Genomic DNA, 27071 nt, shown 5'->3' with positions numbered 1-27071 from the left:
TACATTTTCATAAATGCATTGAAGTATAATATTTGAATTTATATTACTTGATTTAAATCACTGATTTACTTCTCGTCGTGTGAAAGCATAATTCACCTACATTCTTACACAACTCTAAAACAGATACGTGGATTTAACGTTCTGAATATTACTACAACTATTTAAAACGATGTAGAAAAGTTTAGGTAATAGTTTAAGTACCATAGTTTTATGTTCAGATTTAATAATTTATCATTAATTTCACAAAATATTACTTTTGAAAGCTTTTCTATTTTAAGTTAAGCCTTGGCTGATAAAAAAATATAAAAGGATATTAGTAATAATTATAATAATCAGAGTTTTCATTGGCTAAACAGGAAGTGGCATACTTAATTGTCTCTGTTACTTATGCTTATAATAATTGTAAAAAGTTTCAAGTTTACGATATGAGTGCTGGTAAATAAAAGAAATTGATTTGTGTAAACAAATATTTTTATTGCTATGCTCATTTCATTTAAACTGAAACAATCTAGTTTAAAATTAGTCTCTCTTCAAGTTTTCGTTTTATCTTCTGTTGAAGTACGCTGATCTGAAATTAAAATATTATCCTTGATTGAACATACTTTAATACGTTCTTCTAATGTTTTTATTAAGGAAATTTTTTAGTTTCAATTGCACTTATAAATTTCTAGATAACAAGGCCTAAATTATTCCTTTCGGGTTGGCCTTTATAATAGCTTGGATTAATAATATTAACATATTATATTATAAACATAATATTAATCCAAGATGGTAGTCGCTTATAAATTCGTCAATATTTTAAAATAGGTTGACTAATGCTATAAAATAACGCTTTTTTGTTCAGGGACTTTACAGGTTATATAATATTATAAAATATTTTTTAGTGTCTTAGCTGGGACAAGATAAATAATTGGAATTAATTTCCAATTTCGTTTAAATATTTCGGGGTGTTCTGAAAGTTTCACGATAAATTTGGTCAAGATGGCAGCCGTCGTGTAAAGGTTGGTGAGTGGTGACACTAGCCATATCTGCCACCAAAGACAATATTTATGCTATTTAAATATACGGTCTATGGTCATAAAGACATTTATATCGATAAATATAAGAAGTATCGCCATATATCGCTAATAGTGAAATTACTATTTTCTCAATAGAATGCCTTTAAACTATTATAGATTAAAAACCAATGGAGTTTTATTTTTAATTTATTATTAATTTTGGAACAAAATAAACCGTTCTTTAGCCGATTATTTTTATGATAGATGGCGTTTGTGTTTCTTCAATTAAATGAAAATAAATAGTATTTATCCTATGAGTGGCGTTTTTTTCTATGATAGATGGCGCTAGTATTTCCACATCTAAATAAAAGCAAGGTATTTACCAAATTGGCGGCTTATTTAAAGGTGATGAGTGACTCCGGTGTAGGCGCTTTTGCCGTAGATGGCTTCCTCGTCGGCGACATCGAGGACGGTGGCGGGCCTGGAGTTTTCGAAGAGGGTGGCGGCGCGGGAGGCTCCTTGGGAGGATACGGATTCCTTTCCTATAAACCAAATGTAAAGACTTCGTTCATAATTCCAAATACCGGCCAAACAATCCGCGGCGGACAAGGAAAAATATTTGAAGGCGCAATCATCTACAATTTTCAGTGTTCAGAAACAGCTCTGCCAGGGAAATGTTTCTTATCCATGCAAAAAAGGATATCAGTGTTGCCAATTTTTTTTTTAAATATACCTAAAATGGCGGACTTTCGGTCTCACGCCAAATGAATATTTTAAGGTGTAGTTTAAATTTTGATCCCAAGTATCGCCGTCTACCGACCGAACTTCGCATTAAATATATAAAATCTGTCTGCTCGTTCAAAATGATCTTTGCACAACAGCTGAAAGTTTCAACCGAAAAACATTGAAATTTAGGGGTCGTCTGCTATATCTTCAAATATTAAGTTGATGGATATTAAGGCAGATGGCGCTATGTTTCCTAAGCTCGAAGCCTATAATAGATCTCCCTATTCTGCTAATGTTATATAAGTTATATGCAACTTATATCTTCGCCGGCTCTAGTTGATTTTTCAAAAGAAGTTTCGCGGGGAAAAATAGTGCGAGGCCTAAGCAATTATATATACTCAATTGCTGTCTTAGAAAGGAATAGATTTTAATTTAATTTCTAAATACTACGAAGTCGACTTGAAGTATCCACATGGAAACCACAGGAGCACTCCCGTTAAACCGAAGATTCAATCACTTAACATATAAAATAATTGTACCCAAATCTAGAATTTTCCTTCTCTTAAGGTTGCAACTGACTTTCTAAAATTATTTCATCGGGTAAAATAGTTTACGAATAAATAAATATCTCTACGAAGTGTATTTTTGTCGTTGTACATATATCTTATATAGTTCTTATATAATATAATAATATAATATAATATAATTAATAGTATTAAAAGCAAGTGGCCGCTTTATCAAATCTTGGATTAATAATAAAAGCTAACGCGTTAGCTTTTATTATTAATCCAAGATCATTAGATCAAATTGAGTAAAAAAAGTTTACAAAAATGCTTCTAGAAGCACTTCTAGGTGGCACCACCTTCCGGGACTTAAAACAAAAGGCGAGTTGTCTGTCATCTATTGCCAAGTCTATTAGTTTCCCGAAACCAAGTGTTTAAAAAGTTAATAATCACGTGATTCAGAAAAGCCAATCAACGTGAGAAGCTCAAATTTTGTCACACCTATTAGGCTAGATTTTTTCCTCAATTTGATTATTACGCTAACGACATCTAGTGCGAGCGAATGCAACTAGACAGGAGCCATCACTTGCTTTAAGTAATGATACATTCGAGTGACGCAAATAAATGAAATTATTCCTTACCACTCTCGAGGTACGAGTAAGATGGGCGGACAGTTTCGACGTACGATGGCCTGGCCTGTTGAACGTAAGCGTATTGAGCCTGGGGTTGAACGACGGTTACTTGGGGTTGAGGCCTTGCTTGAACTTGGCTGTAGCTGGTTTGGGGTTTAACAGCTTGAGCGTATTGGGGTTGGGGCTTGGCCTGAACGTAGGTTACTTGAGGTTGGGGCTGGGCCTGAACGTAAGTAACTTGGGGTTGGGGCTTGGCCTGAACGTAAGTAACTTGGGGTTGGGGTTTGGCCTGAACGTAAGTAACTTGGGGTTGGGGTTTGGTCTGAACGTAAGTAACTTGGGGTTGGGGCTTGGCCTGAACGTAAGTAACCAGCTGGGGTTGTGGTTGGGGCTTGGCTTGGACGTAAGTAACCTGGGGTTGGGGCTTGGCCTGAACGTAAGAGACCTGGGGTTTAACTTGTTGGTAAGATTGATAGCTGCCGGTGGCTGGTTTGTATTGTTGGTAGCTGCCGGTGGCTGGTTTGTATTGTTGGTAGCTGCCAGTGGCTGGTTTGTATTGTTGGTAGCTGCCGGTGGCTGGCTTGTACTGTTGATAGCTGTAAGCTGGCTTGGCTTGAGTGTAACGTCTGGTAATGACTGGAGCCTGGGTTATAGATTAAACCAATATGTTAAATAGATTTTTTTCCAAAAATACATTGAGGTACCTAAAAACATGGTTCCTACCCTCGCATACTTCATAGCGAAATTTCGTCTACTTATTTAATCCCAAAACGTAAACATAGATGGTGATATTCTGTGTGAAAGATATTCAAGAAAAACTGAAAGCAGACGAACTTTCGCAAACAAGTACACGAGGATGGGGTTTAAAACGTCCATATTCTTAGGTACTTAAATGCATTCTCGCTATAGTTTAATTACCTGATAATAAGAAGAGGTGGAAGCTGGGCGAGTAGCCTGGTACGATCCTCGGGCGGCTTGTGGTCGACTGACTTGGGAACCGGTAAGTTCGTAGTAGCTTGTGGCGGGCTTTACGTAGGAAACTTGAGGGGCTGGTTGGACAAGTTGGACTCCGCCGACCTGTTGTTGTCCTCCGAGGGTCGAATAGGCGTAAGAAGAACCGTATTGGGGTCTGCCAAGAGCGGCACCAGCGCCGGAGTATCCGCCCAAGTATTGATAGCCTCCAATAGGCCTAACGTATTGGAGCTGCACTGGCTGTTGGTCATCGATCAGTTGGTAGTTGTAGTTGGTGGCGAACGCCGAGGCGAACAACGCCAGAAGGAAAGCGGAAGCGCTCTGCGGGAAACGTTACTTCAATTTAGCCAAAGTCCCCGAGCAGAAAGAACCGTTCCTTGGAATACTTACCATAGACTTCATGATTAGTTCTCTTGTCGGTTATCAAAGTGAGACCCACGGTCTGAGATGGGCCACCGACTCTTTTATACCCAGAAAATCTCGGGCACCCACTCCACCCACTTTCCGTAAGCCACTCCTAACACCCAAAAGCGTCATAGCTATCGCTGTCGTAACCCTTTCGACATTACGAACGAAAAAAAGAATTGAGGGGAGGGTGGTGGTACAGACGCCGGTAACGGTTAGACGATATTTTCACTGATAGCGATGATACCCTAGATTGCCCACGGCTAGAGATGACTACGACGTTTTAGCGCTATCGTGAAAGGAAACGGCGGTGACCTCTGTCTCGATGTCAAGGTTGAGAAGGTAACTTTTATCGGTGCCGTGTCTAGAAGATTCATCCCTCTCGTGTTTTCTGATATATTTTTTTACGTTTCTTAAAACTGAAGTAAAATCCTTGAAGAAAAACGATTAGTTACTGCAGACTTCTTCGAGATAGTGACATTTTTTTTCCTCCTCCCGCATTTAATTTTTTATGGATCCAGTTTTTTAATCCTCGTAAAAATCGAAGCTTCTTCAATTTTCAATACGCCCATACATGTGGTAACTGTTGTCTGGATGTTTGTAATTATTTTATTGTTATCAATTTGCTCGAACGGGGTTTACAAGTACTGAAAATTAACGTGGGCTTTGTCTTATATTTTTCATACACTCCATTACAATCCTGTCTTATATTTTTCATACACTCCATTACAATCCTGTCTTATATTTTTCATACACTCCATTACAATCCTGTCTTATATTTTTCAAACACTCCATTACAATCCTTCTGTCTTATATTTTTCAAACACTCCATTACAATCCTTCTGTCTTATATTTTTCAAACACTCCATTACAATCCTTCTGTCTTATATTTTCCAAGCACTCCATTACAATCCTTCTGTCTTATATTTTTCAAACACTCCATTACAATCCTTCCGTCTTATATTTTTCAAACACTCCATTACAATCCTCCTGTCTTATATTTTTCAAACACTCCATTACAATCCTCCTGTCTTATATTTTTCAAACACTCCATTACAATCCTCCTGTCTTATATTTTTTAAACACTCCATTACAATCCTTCTGTCTTATATTTTTCAAACACTCCATTACAATCCTTCTGTCTTATATTTTTCAAATCCTTCATCCCCGTAAAGTTTTATTTGTAATTATAATCGGATTGTTTTCACCAAGAACCTACTGAATCTTTCATTTACATTTTTTAGGCTCTAGCTATTTATTCATTTTATGTATTCAAAATGAGTGTTTGTCTTGGTCTTGACAGTTCATCCATTTGTGTATGTTTTAAATGTGTTTTTGCTTCTGCATGAGGTGATGATGGATTTGAGGAGTCGACCACTTGTCGTAAGCCGTGTACACTCTGCTCAAAATTGTTACAGTAATTGCCCTGAAATCACCCCTCAATCGCTGTAATCGCTGTACACTCTAACTAAAATGATTACAGTAATCACTAATCGCTCTGTAATCATTCAATAATCACTGTAATCGCAGTACATTCTAGCTAAAATAATTACAGTAATCACTCTGTAATCGCTGTACATTTTAGTTAATATGATTAAAGTAAGCGCTCTGTAATCACTCTCTAATCGATGTAATCACTTAACACTCTAGCTAAATAAAATAATTACAGTAATCGCTTTATACGCCCCGTAATAATTCTGTAATCACTCTCAAATCGATGTAATCCCTTAACAATCTAGCTAAAATAATTACAGTAATCGCTCTAATTAACCCGTAATTATTTTGTAATCGCTGTAATTCGTCCATAATCGCTGTAATCGATTACTGACAACGTAATCGGTATACGGAAAAATATGAAAGTGGTGAAGGCCTCGATCCAAAGCGACTACTTATTGCTTTTCGTAATTTTGGTCCTTTGCTTCTAACGGTTTATTGGTACCCTATTTTTGAAAACGAGATCGTGATCTACAGGCTGAGGGGAGACCACAGAAAAATAAAATAGATCTGCAGATTAACCACGTTTAAGGAGTTGTTGAGTAACGAGGGTTGCGTCCACTTTTTATGTAGCTGTCATAGACACTTTCGCTGTTTTACTCAAAACATCTTCCACAAATAATTGCTTATTTTTGCGTCATACTTTTTACTCTTGTACGATACACAATTCATCAGTAATCTTGAGTGAAACTTATGGCTTTAAGAGTGGTTAAACGCCTCTATGGCGAGCGTGGACGCGAAAAAAAATTATATTAAGCCTAACGAGGATTTTCTAATGAAAACCAGCCCTTAATTTTAGTCGTTTTAGAATTATGTGGAAATCTTATTATCGTACCCCCTAAAAAAGTTTCTGTGCCCGTTTAAAAATAGCGTTGTGCCCCTAGAAAAATATCAAAGTTAGTAATTAAAATCAATAAAAAATATCCTATTCACATTAAGTTAAGTCAAACAGTCCAAACTATGTTATTTAATTGCGTATACCTTGCTTTATTATATTAGTATCACTTCCACCATTTGAAGTTGAAAGTTTTAGCTGTAGCAGAAACAGTAATATATGGCACGTAATCCACTAGAAATATTGATTGGACTATACTAACTAAGGTTAATTTTCCGTAGTACTGTTAGACTATATGCTATTGTACGGTGTCGTCGTTTATTCAGCTTTACCAAGGTATACTAACTGACGTCCTATAGTTCGCAACAATAGAACGTTCTCAATTTGTTGTAAGTTCAAGTATGGATAAATGTGTGGTAAAAACACAAAGAAATTAGGACCAAACTAATCTGATTCAACTTCGATTTACCTTTTCAAAAGGTTATGCAAAGGTTTTAAGGAGTTGTAGGGGTGAGTTGAGAAGTATGCCTGTTTTTCCCCATATTCCTACGATGAGTGAAAAGAGCGCCAGAGAGCTTCAAAGTGTGGCCTACTAGCCCCTGGAAGTAGGCTTCAACTAGCGCAAAACCAAGCAGCAGGGAAACGCGAACATTAAAGTTTGGGTTCGTGTGATAGGTAAAAAAGGACTTTGTAAACTAATCGTGGTAACCAGGGTAAAGATTTAAACTTAAACAGTATTTAAAGTTCCTGCTGCTTGGTTTTGAAGCCTACTTCCCGGGGCTAGCAGGCCACGCTTTGAAGCTCTCTGGCGCTCTTTTAACTCATCGTAGGAAAATGGGAATAAACAGGCATACTTCTCAACTTACACCCTACAACTCCTTAAAATTTTTGCATAACCTTTTCAAACACCCTGTATAAATTTAATTTATATCTATTTAAAACGCGTGTTCCAATGTCAAACGCCAGCTCATTTTAAAGTAGTCATAGCCTCATAGATCTTAGGAAAAAAATTGTTTTTTAAGGGTGCCGCCTTAGGAATTTGTCGGGCACTGTAAAGTGAAAAATAATAGCTTCGAGCCTGAACGCCAAACGTCCATATGAAACATAATTACCTGCAAGTATATGCCATAGAAATATCTTACTTGTCCAAGTGAATGATGTAAATTACGTCACTTTCAACTCCGGAGAACGCGTCATAAACTTTATAAGTTACGGCACCGAATTGTGGAAACGTGCAGAATTCCTCGCTAGTTTCTGGCTTTGACAATCCATAGATTAGCTCATGCTGATAACGAGATTTTGATTCCATGGTAACCTTGTCATTAGCACAAGGAATATGATAGTTTTTCATTTACGGACCACTATTGTAAGTTTCGTATGAAACCAGGTCTCATTAAATTTTTTGTTCTATGGAAATGTTGTACAAAGTTATTTTTCTGAGTGATTAAGTTACATATGGTGTGACTAATGGCTATCAAAAAAGACAACGCCTGATTCTCAGAGTAGAGTGAGAAGTTTAGGCCTTACATAATTCTGGGGTAAAAAGATTTCCCAACAAGAATAAATGAATTACAAATACTATTCGTTTGTCTTTACTACAAATTAAAGTATTCGCGTACGTCACCAATAGAGCAGCACCAAATTAAATATTCGAAGATGACTTCGCCGACGACGAAATACGATTACTAAGATATTTACTCCTGTTGTTTAAGAGGAGTAGAAAGTGTGGCCCTACCATCCTGTACCAGACGAATATAGTTAATGACCATTGCGAAGTATTCTCAGTAAAAAGAGTACACTTTCAGTCTGAGAACAAAATATTATTATAGTAACCTAATTTAAAATCAAATCAAATCAAAATTTATTAATGATATGAACAGAGATATACAAAAAGAAAACTTTTGGCGAGGGGCAGGTCACTTCCTTGATTAACGACGCACCCCTCGAATGATTAAATCCGGTTTAATCGTGATTATTTTGATTAAATTCAATTTAATCACGATTTAGTTGATTAAATTCAATTTAATCACGATTTAGTTGATTAAATTCAATTTAATCACGATTTTGTTGATTAAATCATGTTTAATCAATTAATAGAATTTTTAAATCTGATTTAATCATGATTGAACGATTAAATCTGATTTAAGTGATTAAATCTGATTTAAGTGATTAAATCTGATTTAAGTGATTAAATCTGATTTAAGTGATTAAATCTGATTTAAGCGATTAAATCTGATTTAAGTGATTAAATCTGATTTAAGCGATTAAATCTGATTTAAGTGATTAAATCAGATTTAAGCGATTAAATCTGATTTAAGTGATTAAATCTGATTTAAGCGATTAAATCTGATTTAAGCGATTAAATCTGATTTAAGCGATTAAATCTGATTTAAGCGATTAAATCTGATTTAAGCGATTAAATCTGATTTAAGCGATTAAATCTGATTTAAGCGATTAAATCTGATTTAAGCGATTAAATCTGATTTAAGCGATTAAATCTGATTTAAGCGATTAAATCTGATTTAAGCGATTAAATCTGATTTAAGCGATTAAATCTGATTTAAGCGATTAAATCTGATTTAAGCGATTAAATCTGATTTAAGCGATTAAATCTGATTTAAGCGATTAAATCTGATTTAAGCGATTAAATCTGATTTAAGTGTTTAAATCTGATTTAAGTGATTAAATCCTGATTGAAACGATTAAATCATGATTAGAATGATTAAATCGCTATTAGAACGAGAATCAGAATGACTATATTGCTGATGGGAATGATTATAATTATGCGTGATTAGAACGAGCTGATTAGAATAATTTAATATGTGATTAGAATTATTATTTCGTATTTATCGCACTCGATTAAATTGATTAAATCGTGATTAAAATGATTAAATTTTGATAAAAATGATTAAACTGTGATAAAAATAATTAAATCTAATTAAAATGTTTAAATATAATTAAAATGTTTAAATCTAATTAATATGTTTAAATCTGATTAAAATTATTAAATCCTGATTAAAAAGATAAGATCATGATTAGAATAATTAAATCTCGTTTAAATCGTGATAAGAGTGATTAAATTTAGATTTTTTAATCTTGATTACCCTGATTTAATCACGATTACCCTGATTTAATCATTTTACTATGATTAAGACGCACCCAAAATGGAAGTGACAAGCCCCTCGACCTTTGTTCAGCGCAGCTGGCAGTGAACAAATTTGTTAGATACATTACGATATGATTCAGTTGATTACAATAAGACACGATCAATTTTACACTTCCAAAGATCTTAAAAATAAATTTCATACATTTAACGTTGTTAATTTTGGGATGTGGTTTGGAATCGACATGTAATTAACCTCATTTACAAGCAGATAACAGTCATATAGAAAATTTCCCATGTCAATAATTCGTTGAACTGAATTTGTCATATGAATTAATAAGGGTTAATTAAGTTTCCTTTGTCAATCCGAGCAATCTTACAGTTAATAAAACCACCTATAGACGATAATGCAGTTAAATTACGCGAAAATGTAATAAATATGCGCAAAAAAAGCTAAACACTTACAAATTTAAAGTAATGATAAGGGTTTAGCTTTTTTTCCCCCTTTTTATTATGGACTTTTCTACTTTTTCAAGCAATCTTACTTTGTGAATGTTTTGGGCCGAGACAAGCTTTTGTTAAATTAATTAGCTCTGTTTGATTTTATGCTGGTTTTACTTTATTTTGCGGTATTTTCAATAAATATAAAGAATTAGAACCGAATATTGAATGACCTTGAATTAGTTGCTAGGGTGAAATAGAAATTTGCCCTTTTCCCCCTTTTATTTATCAGTTTAATAGGGGAAATATTTTGCCAGTCGTGGCATTCTAACATCTAATGACGGGGGTTGAGTTGGATTGGATTATGCTGAAATCCCCTTTTGGGGACTTGGGCAGGTGAAAGCATCGCGATCTTAGAACTCTAGTCAAATAAAGTGAGAATCTCTCTGGCGTAATAAATCACCCCTGATAAAGAAGGGTATTTTCCAACCTAATTTCTTAAAACTGGTTTAGAGAAGATCCATAGCCTGTTCAGAAACTGTTTGTGAAATCTGTCGTGGGCTTCTAGCGTAACAATTTTATTATTATTATTGGTCACTTACAAAATTAGTTAAAATATTCTAAAATCTTAGCTTATTCACTTTAAAAGAAACGACTGATCTGGAGACATTGTTGTAACTTGTTTTATCATAAAACTTAATGAATTAACTCATGAAACCAAATGAAATAAATCATAAAACCCAATTAAATAAATCTTAAAACCCAATGAAATAAATTATAAAACCCAATTAAATAAATTATAAAACCCAATGAGATAAATCATGAAACCCAATGAAATAAATCATAAAACCCTATGACATAAATCATAAAACCCTATGACATAAATCATAAAACCCAATGAAATAAATCATAAAACCCAATGAAATAAATCTTAAAACCCAATGAAATAAATCATGAAACCCAATGAAATAAATCATGAAACCCAATGAAATAAATCATAAAACCCAATGAAATAAGTCATAAAACCCAATGAAATAAATTATATAAAACCCAATGAAATAAATCATAAAACCCTATGACATAAATCATAAAACCCAATGAAATAAATCATAAAACCCAATGAAATAAATCATGAAACCAGTGAAATAAATCATGAAACCCAATGAAATAAATCATAAAACCCAATGAAATAAATCATAAAACCCTATGACATAAAGCATAAAACCCAATGAAATAAATCATGAAACTAAATGAAATAAATCATAAAACCCAATGAAATAAATCATAAAACCCAATGAAATAAATCATAAAACCCTATGAAATAAATAATAAACCCAATGAAATAAATCATGAAACCCAATGAAATAAATCATAAAACCCAATGAAATAAATCATGAAACCCAATGAAATAAGTCATGAAACCCAATGAAATAAATCATAAAACCCAATGAAATAAATCATGAAACCCAATGAAATATATCATAAAACCCAATGAAATAAATCATGAAACCCAATGAAATAAATCATGAAACCCAATGAAATAAATCATAAAACCCAATGAAATAAATCATAAAACCCAATGAAATAAATCATAAAACCCTATGAAATAAATAATAAAACCCAATGAAATAAATCGTAAAACCCAATGAAATAAATCATAAAACCCTATGAAATAAATCATGAAACCCAATGAAATAAATCATGAAACCCAATGAAATAAATCATAAAACCCAATGAAATAAATCATAAAACCCAATGAAATAAATCATAAAACCCTATGAAATAAATAATAAAACCCAATGAAATAAATCGTAAAACCCAATGAAATAAATCATAAAACCCTATGAAATAAATCATAAAACCCAATGAAATATATCATAAAACCCAATGAAATAAATCATGAAACCCAATGAAATATATCATAAAACCCAATGAAATAAATCATGAAACCCAATGAAATAAATCATAAAACCCAATGAAATAAATCATAAAACCCAATGAAATAAATCATAAAACCCTATGAAATAAATAATAAAACCCAATGAAATAAATCGTAAAACCCAATGAAATAAATCATAAAACCCTATGAAATAAATAATAAAACCCTATGAAATAAATAATAAAACCCTATGAAATAAATAATGAAACCCAATGAAATAAATTATAAAACCCAATAAAATAAATTATATAAAACCCAATGAAATAAATCATGAAACCCAATGAAATAAATCATGAAACCCAATGAAATAAATCATGAAACCCAATAAAATAAATAATAAAACCTAATTAAATATATCATAAAACCCAATGAAATAAATCATGAAACCCAATTAAATAAATCATGAAACCCAATTAAATAAATCATAAAACCCAATGAAATAAATCATGAAACCAAATTAAATAAATCATAAAACCCAATGAAATAAATCATAAAACCCAATGAAATAAATTATATAAAACCCAATGAAATAAATCATGAAACCCAATAAAATAAATAATAAACCCAATGAAATATATCACAAAACCCAATGAAATAAATCATGAAACCCAATGAAATATATCATAAAACCCAATGAAATAAATCATGAAAACAATGAAATAAATTATGAAACCCAATTAAATAAATCATGAAACCCAATAAAATAAATAATAAAACCCAATGAAATATATCATAAAACCCAATGAAATAAATCATGAAACCCAATGAAATATATCATAAAACCCAATGAAATTAATCATGAAACCCAATGAAATAAATCATAAACCCAATGAAATAAATCATGAAACCCAATGAAATAAATCATAAAACCCAATGAAATAAATCATGAAACCCAATGAAATAAGTCATGAAACCCAATGAAATAAATCATAAAACCCAATGAAATAAATCATGAAACCCAATGAAATATATCATAAAACCCAATGAAATAAATCATGAAACCCAATGAAATAAATCATAAACCCAATGAAATAAATCATAAAACCCAATGAAATAAATCATGAAACCCAATGAAATAAGTCATGAAACCCAATGAAATAAATCATAAAACCCAATGAAATAAATCATAAAACCCTATGACATAAATCATGAAACCCAATGAAATAAATCATGAAACCCTATGAAAAAAATCATAAAACCCAATGAAATAAATCATAAAACCCTATGACATAAATCATAAAACCCAATGAAATAAATCATAAAACCCAATGAAATAAATCATGAAACCAATGACATAAATCATAAAACCCAATGAAATAAATCATAAAACCCAATGAAATAAATCATAAAACCCAATGAAATAAATCATGAAACCAATGACATAAATCATAAAACCCAATGAAATAAATCATAAAACCCAATGAAATAAATCATAAAACCCAATGAAATAAATCATGAAACCCAATGAAATAAGTCATGAAACCCAATGAAATAAATCATAAAACCCAATGAAATAAATCATAAAACCCTATGACATAAATCATAAAACCCAATAAAATAAATAAATAAATTATATTCAAATCTTATTTGTTTTTATCTAATGTATATAAAAATTTCACGTTAGTTATTAAGTTCCCTTTTGGTCGACTTGGACTTCCATCCACATGAACACAGGTTATGGGCCCAGCAAATTTTCATTCCATATAGAATAGTATTTAATGTAACTCTATCATTTTTTCGTGAACAAGTACGCGTTAAGAAGATAGTTACAGAATAATACACGATTCCTGGGGTGCGTCAAAATTCTAAGGAGGGATAAGAGTTCTTCGTGATAACTTTTATCCCCGTGAGAACTTGCTAAAATGCGTCAAATGTAAAAAGATTCTTCTAAAGATGGAGGCTTACGTGAATCCCACGAACCTTCTAAACTAGTCTTTGACAATAAATATTATTTGCATACGATTTCCCTACAATATAAAAATGAAGAAAACATTTGATTTATAATTTAAAAGGAAATGTTTCATCGGAAATTAACTAACCATTCTGAATTCTCTGAAATTCATTTTCGTCCACAAAAATATCATGTTTATTTTCTTCAGCATAGAATATTAGCTGCCGTTTTTATTTATAATTTCCACCTCGTGAGAAGAGATTACGTCACTTCCAGTGAGAAGGACCGTAAAAATTTCGAGAAGTGAAAATTCTCACTATCAAGTGAAGAATTCTTAGAATCTTGACGAAAGGTCACCAATGATAATCGAAACGCTCGATCTCGTGGCATGCAGGGCTTGCCACCACCCTCCTACGCATTGTAACCCGGCCACCTGAATTAATGGCTTCAAAAGTCGCTTGATGACTTAGGCCTAAGGTGGTGCCTTGGGTATTAGCCTAGCTGAACTGCAAGTGGAAGCATGGAGGAAGAAACTACTATCCTGGAGAAGAAAAGCAGGCGCGCGAACAGCAGCACAATTGAACTTTGTGCCTAGTAGAGTGTCGCCATCTATAAATGAACGGAATAACTATAACTTTTATAAAAATATCGTAATGACTGTCCTAAAATAGGAGTCGCTAAAAGCATACGAACCAGACGTAACGCCTAGCGCCTCTAGCGGATTTTCGTGCTGCACATCGAACAATCGGCCCGTGCTAGAGGTATCGTATTCACCTCTCCAGAAGTAGTTTCTATCTCCATGGTTGAAGTGTTAATAGTCAAGAAAGGCATACGTGGATGGAAGTGTTCGAAGGTCGGCATAAGTGTTGGGAGCGTCTGGAAAGGTTCTCAATTGATCAGACCACTGCGGATCAAATGGACACAAAGCCAAATAAAAATTAACAGTTGTTTCTATAAAATAAATTGAACCAAAAATATAAATGTAAAATGTTTCTGTTACGCCACAAGACAGAGCATTAATAGTATAATGGTAGCACGCGCAATCTAAACGTAAGAGCCACATTCCAACAAGAAAGCCACGTTCATTTATAGAAAGACCTATAGAGTGTTGTCGTCTGAAACCCTGCGACGTCACCATTGTAATTTGCCTATCGATAAAAAACGGTAACTGTCATGGGGGCCACTATTAACACTACAGCTGTGACGTTACAAGTTTTCAAAATAGTATCAGACGACAACACTCTATAGACGGTAAAATAAATGGGGGTGGAATTTTAAACCGTCATTGCCACTTAAAAACTGGACACTAGCCAGGGAGGGAACACCGGATTGGTTGGTATTGGAGCATGCGCAGAGGCCAATTTTTAACTTTCGCCGAGTAACAAATATCTAAATCGTGATTCTTCGTAGAGCACGTGGCACCATCTAAGTAAACTGACCGTTATATTTCGGGAATAAAAGCTAGACAAAATGGTTGTTTAACTGTAAATTTACCTATAACTTGAATTCTTTAAATTAAAATACAAATTATTAACTGAGATCAATCGTAATGACATGAAAAACGGTTGAAATAATTTCAGTGACAATTAAAGTCGCGAAGCGGAGAGGCTGGCAGCCATGCTGTCACGAAACGTTTCCCCTTTTTTCGTACCCCCAAATTCAAAAACCCTTCAGAGGCTGGGAAGCCGTTGGAATTTATTTTACCGTCTATTGTCGCTATCAGAATTAAAGCATGTAAAAAGGGCGTTATATCCCGGGACGTTTGCAGAAACTTAAATCGGTATACCAGTCACTACCAACCCGGAAAGCAACTTTACAAAAGACACTAAAGCTGAATAATATGTCCACGACCACTTGAAGCTGTTTGTCGATAAAATATCCACAGCCCTACAGAACGGATTTACTGACAGAATAACCTCCACTCTAATGGAGATGACCAGATGCACGTTATTAATAATAATCGGCTAGGCTAATATCCTAATCACAACCCTAGACCCAAGTCATCCAGCGACTTTAAATTCAGGTAAGTGGGTTAAATTGCGTAGGAGGGGGGTGGAAAGCCCTTCGTGCCACCCTAGCCTAGTGCACCCTATACTCATTATTACCGTTCAGTTCTACAACTTTTTATGGAAAGGGGAAACCGAAAAACCAAAGGAAAGATAATTGGCAAACTCTACGCGTTAGTTGTTCCGAGTTTTCACCCAGTGTCATAAGCTGGGATCGAAACTGCAAAGTGCTAACCCTCCACCATCCCACATCTGGCTTACCATTCGACCACCCACATACAATCCAATCCAATACAATTAGAATTCGGAAGTGAAGCGATTGCCACTGTTCGGAAGTGAAGCGATTGCCACTGATACCTACATCAGGGATATCCATCCCGAAGCATCAATGGCGGATTTTCGTATTTAAGGTGAACGGATAGAATACCAATCTTAAATCATTTGAGAGGTTGGCGTATCATTTCCGGTTACCCAACAAAAGGAAGCCGGTTTGACGTCGTTCTTAGGTAGTAGCTACCAGGGCCGTTCTTAGGGGGGGGGGGGCGCTAAGATTTTCCCATCTAAAGGTATGCATATACCGGAGGGCCGCTACACTCAGTTTCGCCCATGCATTTCGCCCGGGGCCGCGAGACCTCTAAGCACGGCCCTGGTAGCTACAACGACTTAATCAGTTTTATACTAAATAGGGTATGGAAACCAGAAGACCTATACTATTGTTCCAAGCAATAATACTATACATGTATAATTACTTTAATCCCCAAGTCGACCCCGTGTACTTGATTGGGGTTCCAGACCCAACAACTACGAAATAGGCGTTGAATTGTGAAAATATAAGCAAAGAATTGGAAAACACGCGGTACAAAGGTCCAACGTAAAACATCGATTTGCCCATAATCCGGAATGGCTTATGAAGAAACTAATTATGTCTTTGACCGTGGACCTACTTTACGTCGACTATTTATTATTTACTTTCAACAATATTAAATGGATGGGCCAGACTTGGGTGTTACCACGAAACATAAGACTATTACAATGACCATATGTCACATAATTACTCATAAGTATGCATCTGTATAACATTTCCATAGAAATTCACACTGAACATACACTCTTAGAAAAATTGGTGTTATGTAACCGGAAAAAGGGTTTTTTACCGATGTCCCTTATTTTCAACCCGTAAAGGTGTTATTTATGGCCCTTGTTTTGAGGTTTCATTTGGCACGGCCAGTGGTTTGATTATCTTCCATTTAAGGCATTTATCTTGTACCGTCAGGAGTTTTTCATACATCTTCTTTCGGTTTTATCAACAACCCTTTTAGGTGATATTGGAACTATAGAAAGTTCTATGTAACTCCAACCTAGGTGCTTAGTTAATCCTCCGTAGCACCTTTAAGGTTTTACCTAGCCCCGTCATGGGTTCTATTTCAATCCATCCACAAATTTAACTACCTCCTTCAAGGTTCCATCTAGTAGCCTCAAAGGTTGGTCTCATATCTTTCCTAAGTTTTATCTACCACCCATTGAAGCGGCAAAAATTTGAGAAAGTGCGGCAGACACCGAGGAAGGCACGTGACCAAGAGCGCGAGCTCTCTTAACATTTTAGTACTAAGTGCTTGACCTTTCCGCAGGCCGTAGTCTTTAGACACCATCTGTTAATGACTTTTAGTATAATTTTTAAGCAGGAGACAATGGCTCTCGCGACGATAGCACAAGCTTTCTTACAGATAGATAGCGCCTTATAAGGATAGCCTGCAGAAATTACGCGTTTCTGCTAGCTGTCACCTCCGTATTCACTCCATTTGAAATATTTTATCTAGACCTTTATATACGTTTCCTATATCTATGGTTCGTACCGTAAGTCGTGGTGAAACTAGTGATAATTGTGTTTTTAGGCCTTGTCATATAACTACAGGTAATGTATATAAAATTAATTTATTCAAAGATTGATATTACTAAATTATTAATTATTATTTTTAATACTGGTTCGTTGGGCACCCATCCCGAAATATTCTACGGGGTCTAAAGGTTTATTCAGAATGTTCGGAAACTTCCGCGCAGAGACGGTCAACGGCAATTTCGGCAAAGCCACGCAAGGGATTTAAAGAAAAATCTACGGTCCAAGAGACAACTCGATTTAACTTTAGGAGACCCAGATAAAATCGAAGGTAATTTATTGGGAAATAGTTTACATCACAGTATTTTTACCAACCTTGGTTTACATCTGCCCCAATACTAGTTTTGGGTAACGTAGGGTACGCGACGATTGTATTAATAGTTGTAGATTAAATTAATGTTTGTTTCATTAGAAAACAGGGTATTTAAATACGGATCAGCTACCAAAGAGCGAGAAATGGCTTGTTTCAATAGAAAACAGAGTAATTAAATACGGAATAACTACAAAAGAAACAGAAATTTCTTATTTCAATGAAAAACAGGGAATGTACATTCGGAGAAGCTACAAAGAGCCAAAGATGACTGGTTTCAATGGATAACAAGGTAATTAATTACGAATCAGCTACAAAAGAACCAGAAATTGCTAACCTAACCTAACTTAACCTATCCTAACCTTAACCTAACTTAAAACTTACCTAACCTAACCTAACCTAACTTAACAATGACAAATAGAAAACATTTTTTAAGATAATAAGAAACTAAAATCTTAGTTTAGTCTACAACTATTAATACAATCGTCGCGTACCCTACGTCACCCAAAACTGGTATTGGGTCAGATGTAAACTACAGTCATTTATTGCATTTGTTATTTTGTTAAAAGTAAAAAGTATTAAATAGTAAGGTAGATTATTAACAAAGTTAAATTTATTAAAGGGATCCTCAACCTATATTGCAGAAATTTGTGAAAAGTTGGGTATAGTGGGAATACGAAGTAGGCGCGAAGCTACGCAGAGGGAATCATTAGCTAATAATTTAAGGACCTAGAAATTCAAATATGCAACGTAGGTTTCCACCCCTTTTTAATTAAGGCTTTCGCCAACACCCAATCAGAGCTTAATATAATTTGTTTGATTGTCTTTTTTTTTTATTTAAAACTTTCGATTAGTTCTAGATGTTACTTGAAAAGATAAGTAATTAAAAAACACGAGTCTCGATCTTAAGGTTAATGATTTAGAACTAGAAACCCAAAATTCGTCAGTGTTTGAAGTTTTGGGGGCCTTCTATTTTACGCAAGACCAAATTACTTATTACTTTCTTTTTTATAACTGTCAGGTGACTAGGAAATTACTTTACTTTCAGAAATATATTACAATACGGAGAGAGTGGTCATATTTAACAAGGTTTATTCTTGTACTATTTGCACTGAAGTGGTAAAACGTCACACGGTCTCAAAATGGCGAAAGCATTCACGATTTATTTTCATCATCATTTGAAATTTTAATTAAGAAGGCCAGCTGTGAAGTTACTACTATAGAAAGCGCAGTTGCCTCCATTTTTTTCTGGGTTCTACACCTTCCAATTGCAGTACTCAAAGAAACTATCGAAGACAATGGAATATTTGCAAAAAGTTGTATTTAAAATTCATTGTAGAAATGTGTCAACGTCTATCATAAATACGATAAACAAACTTTCTTAAAATTGAATAAGTAAATATTGTTTAATTTGTAAATCGATATCAAAACATTAAAATATCAATTAATCATGTATTTATAATATTTTAGGTTCAAAATAAATTATCACCCCAATGTTCAATCTAAGGAACCTATCGTTAAAATTACTTAAAGGGACTTTCAAGAGAGGCCTAGTCGTATTGAAATACGTCATTCAGTCGTAACTTTGGCTTCACAACTAACGGCGTCCGAATAACATATTTCAAATTAACAAGACAATTTTACAATATACGGGCATGTTCAAGAGACATTTTAAAAATTTTGTTAAATAACGAAACTAACTTCGGCTGTCAAAGGCAATTTCGTTTTTTTCACGAAATGGTTAAAATGTCTTGAAATTTTTATTTCGCCAACTATTGCGTTCCATTTAGTCAACAATGAAAATTAATTTTGCTAAGCACAGCGTGCGATTATGTTAACAGCAACGTTTGGTTTTGCTAACCACAACGTGTGGTTTTGCTAAATAAGCGTCCTATTTCAGCAAACAAAATGTACGATTGCGCCAGTTAGAACGTTTTATTGTGCCAATTTTATCGCTTGATTCTGCTAACTAATGCGTTGGATTCTGCTAACTAATGCGTTGGATTCTGCCAACTAATGCGTGCGATTCTGCCAACTACCACGTGTGGTTCTGCGAACTAATACGTTTAATAATGCCAACTAATGCGTATAATTCTGCCAACTAATGTGTTTGATTTTGGTAACTAATACGTTTAATACTGCCAACTAATGCGCGTAATTCTGCCAACTAATACGTGTCATTTTGAAAACTAATGCGTTTGATTTTGGTAACTAGTACGTTTAATAATGCCAACTACTGCTTTTGATTTTGGTAACTAATACGTTTAATAATGCCAATTAATGCGTTTGATTTTGGTAACTAATACGTTTAATAATGCCAACCATTTCGTTTGTTCTTGCACACCTGGTGACCAAATCTTCCAACCAAATCGGTTATTTGAGTCAAGCTAACCGTTCACTATTGAACATTTAAACGTGTTACATTCCACAAAAAGTGATCACCATTGAACACCGTCTTAGTGTGCGATGTAGCACGCAATAAATCGCGTTCAAACTTGAACAATAATACGTGCTACTGGTGTGGTGAGCCTTTGCACACTAAATTGTTCAACTTTGAACAATTTCTTTTAAGAGTGTAACTCGGTTAAATAGCCAAGGAGAATGTCGTAGCAGACGACAGTTCCGACCGAAAAACGATAAAACCGGGGAAATTAATATTTCGGTCACAAGATGGCCCGGCGGGTAGGTTCAACCAAGCGGTTCTGAGATTCTCGAGTCACGAAATTTGGTTGTTAATAATAAATCAAATACTGGAAATATGAACATGAAATTTTTGTATAACCATTTTCGGAAGTCCTCTATTCATTTAAATGATTTTTAGTCAATTTTAGTGTGGTGTCAATTCGACTTTAAGGGTCAAATGGAAACTTGAATAAGATCTAGATTAAACTTCAACAATAAATAGCATTAAGTTGTTGAGATACCCAAAGGTTCAAATATGAAATATTTGAAGATCTAGAATAAACCCATTATTGGTCAACAAACACCCCCTTCCGCGGTCAACAAACACCGTACGCGGTCAACAAACACCGTACGCGGTCAACAAACACCCTACGTGGTCAACAAATACCCTACGCGGTCAAACGAAAACCCTACATGGTCAAACAAAAACCCTACGTGTTATAAAAAACCCTACCTGGTCCAAATAAAACCCTTTGTAGCCAAGATAAAACCCGAAGGTTATATGCTAAACCCAAAGGATAAAAATAAAACCCTAAGGTTGTATAAGCCACCTCTTCGATGACTAAAAACTCATTAAAGTTCTACAAAGAACCCGGGAGTTCTAGGAAAAACCCTCCCAAAACCCTTTTTTCTAAGAGTGTATAATAAGGGGAAATTCTTATAATCCTTGCACTTTTGAAAAGGTTACCATGGAAACGAAATCACCTGATCACGAGCTAATCTAGAGACTAGGTGGTTTCTATTCGCTTGTTCTGGGATTTCGGAGTAGGGTAAGAAGAGTAAGCCTATGATTATGTGGTGGCGAATAGTTCGAGTCGTAGCAAAAATGTTTTTCCAAAATGGCGGTCTGTCGCCATTTCAGAAGATAAATTCTCGCTAGCAGATGATAAAATCTGATTTACTCTCTTTACACTTCCTTTTCAGAAGGAGTAAAAAGAGTAGCCCTAAAATCCTGGAACAGACGAATAGTTTAGCTTTTGTCCCATTGGGTCGATTTTCATTCAACCGAATCCCATTCGACCGACTGTTCCATTCGACCGACATTTTGTTTGCTCACAAGTGAATTTTGAACGAGCAAACAGCTTTCATATATTCAATTTGAAACTCGGTCGGTAGGCGGTGATACTTATGACCAAAATATAAACTACGCACGAGCCCTATTCTTAAAGTTAGAAATGGGTGAGGAATTCCGCGCGTTTTCAAAATCCGCTTTCCTTCTATAAAGTTGATGACGCATTTTTCGTCAGGGGTGACATAATTGACGTCGTATCCCGTGAACAAGGTTTCATTAGAGAAAATGATTTTCTGGCCTACTTATGAGTTATTATGTTACACATGTAATGACCAATTTCTACTCCACTGGATGCAAATGCCAAGTTAAAGAGACCCGAAAACTCTTGTGGAGAGAGCATGTACCAAAGCCGCGCAGTACCCTTGATTTGCTGGCCAATTTCCACTCATCCTAATATCTCTTAAGCCGTAAGTACCTTAAGCAAGTCTAACACAAACTACCACGAGGATCATTGGCAGGCTGGAAGAGCTACACTAATTGGTGAAGCCGGATTAACCGGCCGAATGTTCAAAACTGGCAATCAAGTGGTCTCAACAAATTCAATAACGATTTACAACGATCACAAAGAAACCCGATTTTCCACTGTCTTGGACACTAAACATATACAGGGTGGTTCAAAAGGTTATGCAAAAATTTGAAGGAGTTGTAGTTGAGAACCCTTGTAGCACATGAAGTCGTTTTAGGGTCGGGGTACGGTCGAAAAGTCGCTTTATAGTCGACGACCAAATGCCGACCTAAAAACGTCCGAACCTTTTTCGACACTAAAACCGTAAATCCATTTAGGGACTATTTATGGTCGGTATGCCGACCATTATCCGACTTAAAATAGACCTTACATTTAATTATTACCCCTGTAGCACAAAGAGTCGATTTAAGGTCGCGCTTTGCCAATTAATCGCTCAAAACTATGAAACTTTGACGATTTAATAAAACAAATTGAAATTTTTTAAAAATAACTTCCTTTCTGTATTATATTTTTTCGAAAAAGATTATATATTCAATCTGAGAATGTTTCCTTATTAAAAATCTCTCAGCTCAAGTAGGTTACATTCGTATAGCTAAATATGTTAGGCTAAGATATTATTAATGAAGATTTTTTCGTTACTTTTACTAAGCCCCAAGAAACTCTAGAACTTTGTACTCTAGATTCAAGAGCTTTCCAATTGACGGAAATAAACTCATTGTTTCACTCCCGTTCATGGGACTTGACCAACTGCATACATGTATATAGCTATATTTACGGTTTTATGTGGTCATTTTCAGTCCCTTAAAATATCAAAAAGTAAGTCGTTTCGACGTAATAATACAGTACATGCTAAGTAGGGATAACGTCGTTTCGGAGTCGGTTCTTAGGTCTATTAAAAAGCGGTAAAGAGTCGACGTTTTGTAACAGTAGTCGGCCGACCCTTTTACCCCTAGGACATTTCGACCCTCAATCCAAAGGTCGGCCGACCTTAATGTTTAGTACCTTTTGCCGACGTCGGCCCGACTCTAATTTGCTACAGGGGAAGTATGCCTGTTTTTTCCCATTTTCCTACGATGCGTTAAAAGAGCTTCAAAGTGTGGGCTACTAGTCCCTGGAAGTAGGCTGCAACAAGCGCAAAACCAAGCAGCAGCAAAATGCGAACATTAAGGTTAGGGTTCGTGTGATAGGTTAAAAAGGACTTTGACAAATCGAGGTAACCAGCGAAAAAAACTAAACTTAAACAGTATTTAAAGTCGTGATGGACCGCGATTTCTCATCACTTTCAAACTGCAACAATGGAGTTCACTTCGGAAGAACTACCGGATATTCATTTCGTGTATGGACTAGCGGTTGGTAATCCTTTGGCTGCTCAACGTCTCTACCAGGAAAGGTACCCGAACCGGCGCGGCGCATCCCCGTCTCAAGGGCGTATTTAAGGGGGGGGGGTGTTGTTTGGGGGATGAGTGGGGGGGGGGGGGTAGCCTAATAAAAATCAGTGAAACTTCCGTCAGCACCCCCCCCTTGAAATTTTACGCCAAAACTCCCCCTGAAATAAAATCCTGGATACACCCTTGCCCCGTCTCAAGGACTTTTACCAATGTCCATCGTCGATTCTGGGTACGTTACTTAATTTTTTACTTGCACTTCTCTGCGACTGGTTCGTAATTTCATCAGAGGTGAAACTAGAGTCATCAGCGTGGATCAAAGTATCAAAGCCAGACCATAGATGTTGAATACATTACCAAGAAAGTGGACACCGTAACTTAAATAAGAAACTAACTCAAGACAACTGTTGTACCTTAAAGACCGTTGTTTTACTTATCATAAAAACAAATGAGATAAAATTAAAGGCTCACAGAATCGCTCAAAATTTTAGGGTGTTTGAGAAGCGAAGAAGTATGTTTGACCGTAGTGCTCGGATTTCGATTAATTTTTATCCATGAATAAAATAAGCTCGGCGATATTTAAAAAATATTTATTTAAATAACCAATAGTTGAATAAAAATTGTAAAATGTTTAAATAATCGAAAGTGAATAAGCCTATTATTTAAATAAAACAAACAATTATTTAAATAAATGACACTTTTATTCAAATAAATGCTTGGTTGCGTAAAAAACATAATTAAAGTGTTGGTTGCACTAAATTTTAGCTATGGCTAATTAATGATTCATTAGAAAGAGCAAACTTTTTATAGCGAGTACAGAAAATTTCATCAAAATCGGTTAAGTGGACTTTGAATTATTTTAAAAAGAAGTCGAAATGGTGGAAATCGAGTTTTTCGGCGAATTTCCAGACTTCTAAAATTCTTCTCGGCACCCGTGACGTCAGAAAATGCGAAGCGTATCATTGGATAATTGTCTGTAATACATTTCTTTACATCTGGGATTAAAAGCAGGTTGATTTAACACCCAGGAAAAAGTCCAACGCAGTAATAATTGAAATAGGCATACACAAGCCTACGTAGTAGAAAAACGATATGAAACCGAAGGCTCCTTGTAAATTCTTCTTAAAACGTCGGGTCGCACGCTTGGAAATTTGTTTCGACAATGACATTTTTGGAAAGAGAACGTCCTGGGCTTCAAAACAAGCCCGCATTCATTCGTTTTTATTACTATCGATTTTTCGTGCAACCAACACTTTAAATAAGTTAAAATGATATTCTTTTTACCAACGTTTTTTAAATAAATCGAAAAATTTGTGGATAATGAATAAACAATTCCGAGCACTATGTTTGAGTCACGTGACAGAAGACGATCTTCATGAAATTCAAGCCGAATTTTTCAAACGATTCTCTGGACCTTTAAATATTAAAAATATTAAATATTATATCAAGTTTTCTTATTTTTCGAAAACATACACCGAATGTTTTATATTTATTGATTATAAAAATATCTTCCATCCATATGAAAGATCATATTTGTATTTATAATATTAAGTGATAAAATTTAAAAATAATCAACAATTAATAAGGGGTAGGTACTTCACAAAGCTCCAAGATTTTCTTTGGATTTTCAGCAACGCTTTTGTAAATTCTGTTAATTCGGTTTTGAATGTTATTCAATTCCCTCGGATCTATGTAGCAGAAAAGATTATAGCTAGGGAACAGCAAACAGGGCAAGCACTTGTTTTCGGCGTAGGACTTCAACATCAACAGAATCTGTAAGAAAAACAATGGACATTAGAGCTGATCGATTTAATTAGAAAAAAAAATGACATATTATCAAACACCCATCAGGATAAACCGAGGGGCAGGTCACTTCCTTGATTAACGACGCACCCCTCCAAAGATTAAATCCGATTTAATCGTGATTATTTTGATTACATTCAATTTAATCACGATTAAGTTGATTAAATCACGTTTAATCATGATTAGAATGTTTAAATCTGATTTAATCATGATTAAATGATTAAATTTGATTAAAATGATTAAATCTGTTTAAAATGATTAAACCCTGATTAAAAAAATTATATCGTGATTAGTATGATTAAATCATACTTTAGTTTTGATTTTAATGATCAATTCTCGATTCGACCGATTATATTGATTAAATCGTGATTAAAATGATTAAATATAATTAAAATGATTAAATATAATTAAAATGATTAAATATAATTAAAATGATTAAATATAATTAAAATGATTAAATATAATTAAAATGATTAAATATAATTAAAATGATTAAATATAATTAAAATGATTAAATATAATTAAAATGATTAAATATAATTAAAATGATTAAATATAATTAAAATGATTAAATATAATTAAAATGATTAAATATAATTAAAATGATTAGATCATGATTAGAATGATTAAATCTCGTTTAAATGATTAAATCCTGATTAAAAAGATTAGATCATGATTAGAATGATTAAATCTCGTTTAAATCGTGATTAGATTTTCTAATCTTGATTACCCTGACTTAATCAGGATTACCTTGATTTAATCATTTTACTATGATTAAGACGCACCCAAAATGGAAGTGACCTGCCCCTCGGGATAAACGTTCATCCACCCACTCAACCTTGAAATACTTTAATTACTTCAGTTTACGTACTGACCTCCATAAATCTTTCACCCATTTTGACGTCCTTCCAATCATGGACTAATTAACAACAGGGACGGTCCGGCCCGGGGAAAAAGTAAAAAGAACAAGCATCGACGCACTCTAGCGGTACTCGCGGGCATAACAGGAAATGCCTGTATAGGCTGGTGATTCAAAATAGGCGGGGGGAGTAAAATAGGGCAAGAAGCTTCCTAGGAATGCTTGGAATTTAAAATTTTAACCACGAGATTACCATGCGGTGCTAATATTTTAGTCTTTTAGAATGTCGAGCTTTTCCGATCGTACATATAGTAAAATATTCTGCTTACCGTCTGAAAGCAATTCCCAAATTTGTTACGGTAATTATTATTATCATAATATAATATTATTCATAAATATAAATGATTGTACCAAGGCTTAATAGTTGTTTACCTTTTTTTGATGATGAATAATTTCCGAGATAATTTCGAATCTATCTTAGAATCGGAGGTGGAAAAAATATCATTTAACTATACCAATTATACTAAAATATTTATTTAACGTGATAACATGGATGGTTATGAGAGACGTAAGACGTTTGGGGTTTCCTTTGTAAACAACAATCTGAAAATTCAAATCACAACCGCTAAAACCGTTAAAATCTGTTTCCTGTTTA

The 27071-nt window shown here is 34.5% G+C and overlaps 1 protein-coding gene and 1 long non-coding RNA gene across 2 annotated transcripts; both read right to left on the bottom strand.

Moving 5' to 3' along the window:
• Positions 1-1387: 1387 nt before the first annotated feature.
• Positions 1388-4350, bottom strand: LOC149953496 (uncharacterized). Its single transcript, XM_090170254.1, has 4 exons — positions 4222-4350; positions 3778-4152; positions 2869-3502; positions 1388-1540 (listed from the first exon to the last, which is right to left on the bottom strand). The coding sequence occupies exons 1-4, from the start codon at positions 4231-4233 to the stop codon at positions 1398-1400; spliced, it is 1164 nt and encodes a 387-aa protein (XP_090026380.1). The 5' UTR covers positions 4234-4350; the 3' UTR covers positions 1388-1397.
• A 20982-nt stretch (positions 4351-25332) lies between these two features.
• LOC149953495 (uncharacterized) lies at positions 25333-26464 on the bottom strand. Its single transcript, XR_016479990.1, has 2 exons — positions 26433-26464; positions 25333-25527 (listed from the first exon to the last, which is right to left on the bottom strand). It is a non-coding gene; the product is annotated as an uncharacterized LOC149953495 (long non-coding RNA).
• Positions 26465-27071: the final 607 nt, after the last annotated feature.

This window comes from Leiobunum rupestre, chromosome 3 (genome assembly GCF_980474605.1).
Source record: "Leiobunum rupestre chromosome 3, qqLeiRupe1.1.hap1, whole genome shotgun sequence".
Lineage (NCBI taxonomy): Eukaryota > Metazoa > Arthropoda > Arachnida > Opiliones > Sclerosomatidae > Leiobunum > Leiobunum rupestre.
The sequence above is the reverse complement of the archived record's forward strand: the minus strand, read 5'-3'. Positions and strand labels throughout refer to the sequence as shown.